General features: G+C 31.5%; 1 protein-coding gene across 1 annotated transcript; it reads right to left on the reverse strand.

Moving 5' to 3' along the window:
• Positions 1-13: 13 nt before the first annotated feature.
• LOC124536121 (alanine--glyoxylate aminotransferase 2, mitochondrial) lies at positions 14-10222 on the reverse strand. The gene is made up of 17 exons (XM_047112575.1): positions 10096-10222; positions 9917-9999; positions 7083-7267; positions 6850-6973; positions 6460-6648; positions 6134-6262; positions 5567-5719; positions 5265-5486; positions 4778-5023; positions 4663-4704; positions 3177-3305; positions 2936-3095; positions 2613-2827; positions 1994-2100; positions 1350-1490; positions 562-876; positions 14-222 (listed from the first exon to the last, which is right to left on the reverse strand). The coding sequence occupies exons 1-17, from the start codon at positions 10106-10108 to the stop codon at positions 96-98; spliced, it is 2580 nt and encodes an 859-aa protein (XP_046968531.1). The 5' UTR covers positions 10109-10222; the 3' UTR covers positions 14-95.
• Between the last annotated feature and the right edge of the window lie 1919 nt (positions 10223-12141).

Genomic DNA, 12141 nt, shown 5'->3' on the forward strand with positions numbered 1-12141 from the left:
TGTATAAATAATCTGAATATTTAAATAGTGTATTTATAAAGCATTTATAGGTCAAAATGAAACAAGATTTATTATTTTTAGTAAAATTATTTATATCACACAACATTATTAAAGTAATCTTCTATTAACTTCTTACATTTATTGATACCTCCCAAGTCACCGGCTTTTCCCTGGAATTTACCATTCTTAAAGGCACCTTTACATTTTAGGATATCAGTTATTCTGAAAATAATATAAATAAAACTGTTATGTTGTTGTTCAAACTGGAATAAAATTCTTAGTAGTGCAGCGTGGTACCTACCCAGATGGGTTAGAACAAAGCATATACACTATATATTTATGTAAATCTAAATTTCTGCATTTATCAGTCCTTATGCACAAATTTAAAAAGCCGGCAACGGCATAATAGTCAAATATTTTTCTGTGTTAAATGTCTACCCCTATTGTATGAAATATAATTATGTAAAATGAGAAAGTATTAGTGATCCAAATTACATTCTTATAAAAACAACATAGAGTTTATTCATTAATTGACTACCTACTATATTTAAAGACACTTACTGCTGCCCTAACGCTTTGAAGTCACTTTCTGCACCTTGTATAATAATTTGCCCTTCTTTAGGCTTATCCTGGTCTTCGGACGCCACAAAAACAAATATGTCTTCATTTTCCAACCCCTTACAAATAGCTCGGTTGAAGTCAGGGTTAGCTTCCTTTTTAAACATAAATAAGTATTTTGGTGTCGGTTGAGTATTTTTTATTTTATCAACTTCATATTGAGCTAACTCTGACAGAACATTTTGTAAATTCTTATTCGTTATTTTCAAGTTTCTCTGCAATTTCGACACTAATTCCTCATGTTTCACTGGTTCATTCCTGTAAAGCAAATATATATATATATATATATATATTTAATATACTTTATCCGAGAGGGAAGAGAAATGGACCTTATCATCTTATAATATCCATTTCAAAAAATGGTAGTGAAAACCACCTTTAATGTTGTCTGTGATAAATGGTCTTTAATCAATCAGCATTACTTAATATTAAACGCCATGTTTTCACTAATCCATAATGAATATCATAGATTATTCAAGAGCTTGACTAATAATATCGCTTCAATTCATCATTTTAAGCGTTTGTCTTTGCTTCTCCAGTTGGAATAGGTTATAATTATTTATAAAATTTAATCCCGATTTTTTGTTTTTCCTGTTTTTGATCGCGTACTTTTTTAAGTTATTTATATAAATGAAATTAGTTGTACCTATTCTTATATAATAATAATGCTATTATTCCTTTTTAAAAGTGTTGTGGACAGATATTTTTTGTGAAATGATATTTATACTTACTTTAACAATCCTATTAATGCCTTCTCTCTGTCCAACATCCTTTGGAAAGATTTCGTAACACGATTACCTACAAGAAACCTGAGATTTGTCTTGCCTTTCTTCCCCGGTTCGACACCTAATAGTTTTATCATTTGCAACTGACTGGAACAATGTATAAGTGACGAATTTTTATAGTGTTCTTACTTAAAAAGAATCGCGATTCATTAAAAGCGATTCTCCAGTGGCGGATTTATCAATAGGCTAAATAGGCTGGAGCCTAGGGCGGCAGATTTAGAGGGGCGGCAAAATTAGATCAAATTTATTATTATCTAAAAGAAATTAAAAAAAAATCTTTTAACTATATGTATACACATTACGTCCGTAATCCGTATACTCGTCACTATATAGCGAGTTGGAAAAATAGTATCTAGTATATCACCTAGCTTATAATCATACTAATAAAGGAAAAAACCGATGTAAGGACACAAATAATAAATGTTGCAAAAAAAAATAAATATGGGCGGCAAAATTTGAATAGCCTACTAGCGGCAGATTTGTAAATCCGCCACTGCGTTTCTCCTTGAAAGACAACATAATGGAAGATGCGTAATGTAGCGAATATGCAAAGCTGTTAAAGTAATTTTAGCTCCTAAAGTGATGTATACCTTAAATTAGTAACATGTGTGCCACAACACATGTTCTCGTCAATATCACCGATGCATATCACGCGTATTGTATCCATGCAGTCTTTAGGCAGTCCTCTTGTGTGTGCCTAAAAATATTCAAAAATAAATCTGACTTTATATTAGCTCGTGGAACAGGGATAACCCTATGGGAACAGCACGAAAATCTTGACTGAGAATAAATCCAGTATTTTTTGCCCGACATTTTTGGATGCCAATTTGGCTTTGTCATCCAATAGACCACGGAACTATCGGAATATCGGAACCGGAATCTTCTCAAACCATAGAGATACAACAAATGATTTGTTTTTAGCAGTCGTCCAGGAAAACCTGTAGTTATATATCGGTCCACCAAACCACATTGACGTAAAATAACCCCCGAACCTTCTCTTCAAAGGAGGCTGGTACTGTTTCTACTGAACTAATATGAACAACAACATATTAAGTGCTTCTTGTTTAAAAAAAAATACTTTGAACATTCAATGCTTTCATGCAAATTTATGTGCTAGAAAATTAATAAAATAAATCTTTCCAAAATGTCACAAGGGTGGGCACACTCAGCCTAATATGAAACCTGATAATAAATAAATTATATAAATACCTCATTTAAGTCAGGATCATTTGCTTTTAAAAATTTTACAGTAACAGGTGTGGCCGAACGTATGTGTTTGTTGCACTGTTCTTCAACAACCTGTATGGTATCATCACCGACTGATGTTGAATCAAGTTCAACGAAACATTCATCCGCACCCAACCACCAACTGGTTGTGGGTAAATTGTGATCTCTTTCCAATATCGCAGATAGTAAATGTTGACCTAAAACCATGATATACTAAACAGTGACGTAATTTTTCAGTTCTATTAAAAGCACGACAAACTCCTAAAAATATTATTTCTAGGTTTATAATACATTTATGAGCAAACCTGAGTGTTGCTGCATATGATCAAACCGTCTAGACCAATCAATTTTCTGTACTACATCCGTACCAATTTCTATTGGTTGCTGGGTGAAATGAATAGCTTGATCTCCTTTCCGAAGCACTTGCAATACTTCTACATCATTTAACCAGCCTATATCAAAAGGCTGTAAGTTACATCATAAAAATTAAGTCTTTATTTTTTTAAATCATTAAATTTTGTAGTCTTTTTAAACATATATGTTTACCTGGCCTCCCCCGGCTGGGAAGAGTATTGTATTTTCTAAAGTTATTTGGAAACCTTCAAACTTGGACACTTTGCCATATTCAACTATTGGCTCCTTAGTTTCTTCACATTTAATTACTTTGGAAGTGAACTATTGGAATATAAGCATAATTTTATTTTACAAAAATATAGTCAGTAAGTATACATAGAAGAATATTTAATGTGTATTTTATGAAATGGTTTAAGAAATTACATAATTGCATCATTCCAGTTATAAGTAAATAAACTGATAAATTATCTAATTTATGGAAAAGGTAATTCTTTAAATATGGTTATAGTATAAAATAAAGCAAAAATATTATATACATGATTTTTTTTTTATTAGATTAATTATTATTAAGAATTGAACAGACAGGCTTAAGGTTACCTCGGTGAGAAAACTGTCTTCTTGACACTTGAATACCATTTTTTAAAGTATTTGTATTCTTTTATTTAAAAATATATATGTATAAATCGGCTTTATTTTTTTTTAGTATTATTATTTATTGCAGGTACTAGATTTGTAGTCTGTATTGGCCACAAATCAAATAAGAAACGGCGAAGCCGTTTAACAAAATTAAAGAAATAAATACATTATTTTTATTACAGAAAAACTGAAACAACCAGCGATAAAAACTAATTAATTGCAAATGAAATTTAAACATTCATATTTCATACTGACATTGACCGCTATAAATCCGTCTAGAAATGTTACGTCTCAGAGTGTCAGTAAGCACAGGAATAAAAATAAGATCAGCATAATATGATATAAATCAAGCTAAGAAAATTTGCTGTTGATTTTCATTTATTAGTAAGAATTTATAAAGTTAAAATTTGAGTCATAAGCACAAATGAATGAATGAGGAAAAAAAAAACTGTAAGACGGAAGTCAGTTTTGGGCTTACACTTTTGTTCAGCGATTTCGGATAACAATTCTCACTTCTCTAAATGATTTAAGGAAGGATTTAGCGTTATATGCTCAACTTTTAAACTTTTTGTGAAAGATTATCTGTTATCAGCGAACAAGTATTTTGCCATCAATTGCTTTAAAGTAATCGCAATTTTAATAGCATCACTTATACTTATACAAAAAGTTTTGTCCAATTTCAAAAAAAGACGTATATCTAACACGTGGAATATCATATCAGCCAAGACCCGGAGCAGAAAATATATATAATAGTATTAAGTTCAACGTAAATAATTGTTTTGTATATATACAAAATTATCATTATAATATTTGTTAAATTTAGTTATAAGTGTATCTAAGTGTAAAGTTTATCGAGGAACAAATATAATTACAAATTTATTACATACACGTTCCAAGTCATACCTAATAATAAAAGAATTCTTATCGAATTATTAAATAAAAAAAATAAATTATGTTATATTTTTTTTTAATTAAGTACAAGCTATTTATTTTTCTTATAATTATTAAATACTTGATCCAAAACCGATATGGCACAATCGACATCATTTTTGTTGATACACATGGGTGGTTTTATTCTCAATACCTGAAAATATAAAAACAGTAAGTAACAGGCATTCATATTAAACATTCATTTATTTTAAAGTTTTTAAACTCACATTATGCCATCGTCCTCCAGTTCCGATTAGGATACCCAAATCTTTGATCGATTCCAGGATTTCACTCGCGTCCTCCGAATTCAATGGCTGCTTCGTTCCCGGTTCAACTAACTCTATTGCAATCATAAGCCCTTTACCGCGAACATCACCGATCACAGGATGGCAATTTTGTAAATCCATTAATTGTTCGAGAAAATATCGTCCAGTATCTTTACAGTTTTGTTGTAGACCTTCCTCTTCAATAACCTGAACGTATGAAAGTCATATTTTTTATGAAACGTAGAAGCTCTCCACTATAGAGATTACGTATTCTTTTCACAAAATAATATTTATAAAACGGTTCAATAAGGTTCAATTGTTTATTATGAAAGGCTTATTTTGAAATATAAAAGCTTTCAAACTATTTTGTAATACTTATTAATATCCACTATAAACAATTATTAAAACAGTTGGCATTATTAAATAGATCCTATTCATATACATTTACCTCCAAAACAGCTTTCCCAACTGCAGCGGCCATTGGATTCCCTCCGAAAGTATTGAAGTAGGAGTTTCTATTATGAGCGTCGGCTATAGCCTTTGTTGTGACAACCGCACCGAGTGGAAAACCGTTACCGATTCCTTTAGCCAAAGTGACTATATCTGGTTGCACACCATGCCCCTGGAAACCCCAAAATGCGTCGCCTGTGCGACCGAAGCCGGTTTGCACCTGATGACAAATAATATTTTACAATGTAATCATCAACCATGATAACCATTAACCTTTTACGCTAAATCAATGTCTGTTACCTCATCAGCAATATAAACACCTCCATGTTTTCTTATCAATTCAACTGCTTTCCTAATATATCCCTTTGGAAACTGAACTGCGCCGTTTACACCCTGGATAGACTCCGCAATGAATGCTGCAAGTCTGCCTGCAGGTACTGAATTTTCTATAAGCTGATCAAATCAAAATACATATATTACAGATAAAATTACTATTAAGATGGCTAAGATATTGTATAGTTGGTTCTTTATTAAGTATTCTTATGTAGACCCTACTAGAACACATATTTAGGAAATACAAAAATCACTATAAAAATAACACATATATTATTTAAATAAAACTAGTTATAACGGATTTGAATCGCGTATATTAATTATTTTTGGCATCCCGAGGTAGGTCTACCCGTGACCACGAACGCTGTAAAGTGCTCGAAACGTCGGGATGCCAAAATTAATATACGCGATTCAAATCCGTTATAACTAGTTTTATTTAAATGTGTAATAATCGCGAAAATTTAAGACAACACAACACATATATTACTTATATAAATAATAATCAACTGTCATCATTAGAATTCTGTTACATACCTCTGAGAGCTGATGAACGTATTTATCAGAAGTCACGCAGTCGCCCTCGCAGGTGCACGAATTTTTCACCTGAGAAATGGAGTCTCGACAACCGCCCCAAATGCCCCTGTAGGGATCTGGTAGCATCGCCTGCGTACGTTAATTCATTAAAACTAATAATATGATTTACTTCTCAGCGTAAGTGGTAAATATGTCTTAGAACACAATATTTTTAATTTTTTTACAGTCTCAAATTTATTCGTAGATTTATACGTAATATATTGTATAAATCATATAATTTTATTTTTTATAATTAAAAATAAATGTTAATTAAAAACAAAACTCACATGATGCATGCCGGAAGGTATTGGAACGGGCATTCGGAATGATTGCATAGCTGTTAATCCCATCATAGTACTGGAATAGCCGTGGTAACAACTTTGTAAGGATATGACGTCATTGCTGTTCGTGTACGCCTTGGCAAGAAGTAATGCGAGATCGTTTGCTTCTGTTCCGCTGTTTACTAGGTACACTACCTAAATTTTATCAAAGAGTATTAGTGAAGCATAATTATTTATATAAGGTATGAAGCGTGCATGTCTAATCGAGACAAAAAAAGATATTCGCTATATGTGGTTTCGCTTTTTATTTGACATAAAAAAATAATTTTAAAGTTTATCAATTTTATCACTTTTGACCCACGTACTTGAGTTTCACTTAGATCTCTAACAACCTACCTTTAAATCCCCAGAAAACTTAGCAATAAGTTTTTCAACGTATTCATAGATTTTCGGATGTCTATAAATGTTCGTTACGTGCCAGAGATTGTCTATCTGTTCGTGCAAAGCAGCCGATACTTTACTAAAATCAGAAAACATTGTATTCTAGAATTAATTTCATCAATCATACATCTGTGTCCAAGAAAATAAATGTTGGACAAAAATCAAATACCAAATGTTTGGAAACTCACGGGTGGCAATGTCCTACCGATACTGTAACGATTCCTCCAAAGAGGTCGAGATATCGTCTTCCATCATGATCGAAAAGCCATTGCATGTGTCCCTGATGAAGCACCAATGGTCGCTTGTAGATATTATATAGAGCTGGTGCTATGTTGTCTGCTTTTATTTTGTCCGTCTTTTGGACAGATGGACCCTAAAACCAAAATAATTTACATATCGGATTTAGAACAAGTCCGTGTCCTGGGCAAATTTCATAAGTGGGTGAATTTCAACAGGTCCAATAAAATCTTCATTTCCGTGGATTTTTTATTCTGCAACTTTAGAACAAGAAAAAATAGTGTTTATTCAAGTTTTTGATAATATATGTATTCTTGCTTAATATCTAGCAGATAGCTTAAAAAACTAACTCGATATACAAGATTAAAAATTTCGTGCCGCGGCGATGAAACATGGATGCACGGCAATGAAACATGTGTCCACGGCAATGAAAGAACTGCGCCACGGGAATGATAGAATCAATCCACGGTAATGAAAAAATCCATGTCTCTGAGAGGGAAAGGCATACACATACACATGCACTCTTTTTACCCTCTTCTCAATAATCTTCTTGCATAGGAGTAAAATTAAATAAAATTTTAATAGAATCAAAGCAACACAATCATTTATTTTAAGTTATTTCACACAAAAATTAACAGAACAGAAATTAACAAATAAAAATAAACTTTTCTAAAGTATGCAATAGGTATTGCTAACAATATATACTTAACACAACATAATTTTACAATTCGCGAATAAACAATTATTTATAATGATTAAATCAAGTCTGGACAAATCGTAGGGCCTACCAAATCACAGCCTTATTATCAACATAATATTTTTTACCTTTTCTCTATTAAATCTTATATTTAATACAGACTTACAGTATTGGATTCAACAAGATTACACCCTTTGTCTACGGTTCGTTTTTAGATATGATAGATATGTGTAGTGTAGCAAGAAAGATAAACCATACAAAAGGGTGTGAACTTGGTATGTTCATCGTTTTCCAATAAAGAAATCTTATTATAGAATACAATCAGCCTTTCTAATTAACACTTACATCTAATTAATTGGAACATCAGCCTACAAACAGGAATATCAGCCTTTCAAATTTACTCGTCTCATTATTATTATCTATACTTTAATATTAACTTAGATCACAAAGATATATTTTTGCACATCACAAATCAAAATAGCCTACTCATCTTCTTTTTTTAAATACTCCTCTCGTAAAACAGGGTCGCTTCTTAATTTTTCACGTCGCTTTTGTTCGGCCAATCTTCTTATTTCCTTTCTCTCCTCTTCCGATAGTTTCGGTTTAGGCATCTTGGTTTTCTAAAAATAAACAACCCATTATTATGTTTATAATTAGACTCTAATATATGTGTATGTGACTGTAAGTTTGTGCGTGTGTGTGTGAGTCTTTGTGCGTGTGTGAGTGTGTGCGCGATTGTGTGTGCGTATGTTTGAGTGTCTATTGTGTCCAAATGTATATAATTTCGTAAGGTTAACGTGGAGATATATTTTTGTAGTTGAATGTACATTACAGATTGTTTCTTTCCTTAACTATACCGTGGCGATGAAAACATAAGTCACGGAAATGAAACAACTGCTCATGGCAATGAAACTAAATTGTTTTAAAAGGCATGGCAATGAAATTTCGTTTCATCACCGTGTCTTTTTTTCATTGCCATAGCAAATTTTGGCCACGGAAACCATGGCAATGAGAGCACGGCGATGAAAATCAAGGCAAAAACATCAAGTAGCCAAAAATCTATTAATTATTCAGAGTAATTAACACGTCACAAATAAACATAATACAAATGGCATTCTATCGAATGCCTAATCAAGAGGACAAACTTATTCAAATAGAAGTTAGGTCTATCCACGGCGATGATAGAAAAAATGTCCAGTAACATAAAAATCGAATACTTACCTTTATAGCGCGAAAACGTAGGCACGTATGCACGTGCTTCCACGTGGAGCACCGAGCGAAACTATCATGCAACGTTTAGCGCACAGGTGTGGGGGACGCAAGTCCTTATATAAAACAATATTCTTAAATATATTTAGGACACGGCGATGAAAGGTAGTTCTAGGACAAATGTATTTTTACTAACCATTCTTTGTATTGTTTAAATATATGAATAAATGTATTCCGTAACAATACTTTAACTGTTCACGTATCAATTAAAACTTGGTTTTAATATAAATAACCAATAGATTTTTATCAATGACGTATAATACACATCGAGGTAATGTGTGGACAAACACGGCAATGAAAGATTTCGAGGTGTAACTTTTTTTTTTGAGCTTCTATTAATCCTATTTAACTTCATATTTAGTGCTACACATAGATTACTATATCACCTAACCAGAAAAAAATGTTAGAACATTATAACCATGTTTTATAGTACCGATTTCATTGATGCCACGTAATTTTTGTTCCTGGGAAATTCACCCAAGTAAAGCTGCTGTTTCTGTACCTGATTGTTTGATTCTCATTGTTTGGTGTTCAATCGGATTATACGAGTAAATAAATAGGTAATGTCTGTTTTTATTAGTTTTTACAATCATACTTGTCCGTTATAAATTATAGCCATGCATTAGTCTCCTTTAAGATTCGCCGATATGCCCAAAATCAGCAGTATTTACATGGTTATAGCTTTTACAAGAATGTCTGGGTAGGTACAAACATTTTATTGCATAGGCTATAACTTATGATGTCTTAAACCCCAAAGATATTGGCGAGTGACGATGGATGGATGAAACCTGGAATAACTGGAAAATTGTGAATACTTACTGAATAGGCATTTGGCGTAAAGTCACATTTTGGTAAGGCAGTTGCAAGCTGTCTTGTAAATATTTTGTAGTAATATCTTGTTACTGAAACGTAGAAAAATAAAATAACAAATTAAGAAGATTATTCTAAATTTTCGTAAGTAATTTATATGAAACAAAAACATTGCTTTCCATCGATACCTTTGTTCGCCATTACTGTTTATTGGCACTGTTACCGTAAGACTACAATAGAATAAAATTAAATTTGAAACACTCCCGCGACCTTTGTCTCCGGAATAAATTATCGCACTACAATATTATTGAGGCGCATTTGGCATAATCATTTCATATATGTTATGATTATTATTACTCATCATCATCACTACATATTATTAAACAAAGTTCCCTGGCCGCGTCTGTCAGTCTGTATGTATCGAAACTACTTAACGGATTTTCCTGCGGTTTTCACCAGTAGACATATTCATTCATATTTCATATCCATATATGATATTCATAAGGATGAATGGATTAATATGAATTCATAAGGAAGGTTTAAGCATCATTTATTAAGGATTTTTTTTTAATATAAGTTGAAAAAGGACGACAATTGTTAAGCATGTCGGAAAAAAAAACAAAAATAAATAATTATATTTATTTTAAAAAAAACATCCTTTGTGCGGTGTCGGGCGGGCCGCTCTAAGAAGTCTTACTTCTTAAGTCTTCTTAAGTCTTACTACTTATAAGAAATAGATTTAGATGCGGTTTTTTCAATAGATATAGTGATTTAGGGATATAGTTTGAAGTTGAAGATTAATATTAAACACAATTTTACTTAATCGTGTCATAGTGAATATGTTACTCTTATAATATAAATTAATATTAAAAAAAAATAATAATAATCAATTTTTAATACTCTTATAATTTAAATTAATTTCTCACCATTAATTAGCACTAAAATCTTAAGTGAAACTTGTGAACGACCAAACTTTAAATAAATTTTACGTACAATGCTAAACACAATGTTTTTTTTATGATTTTCCACAGTATGTCAAAGTTTTACTTATGCGATAATAGAAATGTTAATCAAAACGGCATAATAATCATCTTTGTTTATAAGCATTGAACTTAACGTATAAGACAGATGACCTCTCAGTAGATTCATAGTTTAATATATGTATATATATAGATTATAGGTACTTATTTGATATTAATTTTATGTTTACTACAAATTGATATTGTTTTAAAATGATAACAAGTTTATTTTTTGCAAAGTAAGCATTACTGCTTACTTTGAAAAAAACAAACTGTGATTTTAATAAGATTTTATTGAGATTGAGTCTTTCTACTACTGAATTGGACGAAATATCAACCAAAACCAGAAATGAGGATAAGTTTTAATGTAAATATATTTTATACGTTATTTTATACTTAAGTTAATTTAATACTAGCGACCCGCCCGGCTTCGCACAGTTTTTCAATCGTAAGACAATACAACGTGCTGTGTCCCTGCGTTTTAATATTAAATCTGTAAAATCTTCAAAGACCCAAATTGATGTATATTAAATACATAATATTTTAAGGTATGGTATATAAAGTAAGTTAAAATGAGTATTTTTTTCACGTATAAAGTAAAGGATAAATAAAATCAAATCAATTTTATTCAAGTAAACTTCACAATGAAGCGTTTTTGAATCCTCAATAATTAAATACTACCACAGTACCATTGTAGATTATCCCTAAGATTATCTTTTTATGTATACTATAGCAGACTTTTTTAAAGATCTTTTTAAAGTGTACTATACTGCAGTATATTATTTTGATCCATCTCGTAGGGTTCAGCTAGATTTTGCAAACTAAGCTCAAAAAAGGTTTATTTACGACATATTATATTGTGCCCGTATAACATATTTATACCTTCCTCTCAAATCAATCTATATATTAAAAACCGCATCAAAATCCGTTGTTTTAGATAAACCATATACCATTAGATAAACCACTACTTGTAAGATAAACCACACTCACATTCGAGTTTAAATACTCCCGCAGTTTGTAAAGGAATATTACTCTTGATAGGTCTCTAACACCTGGGATCCACTTATTAAAAATTTAAAATCCCAAATCCAACAGACTGCAAAACCTAAAGATACAGTCAGTGCCTTCTGCGTGCAACCGGAACGTTACTCAAGATACCAATTGAGAAATCGTTGGCGGTAGTTGTAAATAATATTTATTTTGTTCTTCAAATAG

This window comes from Vanessa cardui, chromosome 16, assembly GCF_905220365.1.
Source record: "Vanessa cardui chromosome 16, ilVanCard2.1, whole genome shotgun sequence".
Lineage (NCBI taxonomy): Eukaryota > Metazoa > Arthropoda > Insecta > Lepidoptera > Nymphalidae > Vanessa > Vanessa cardui.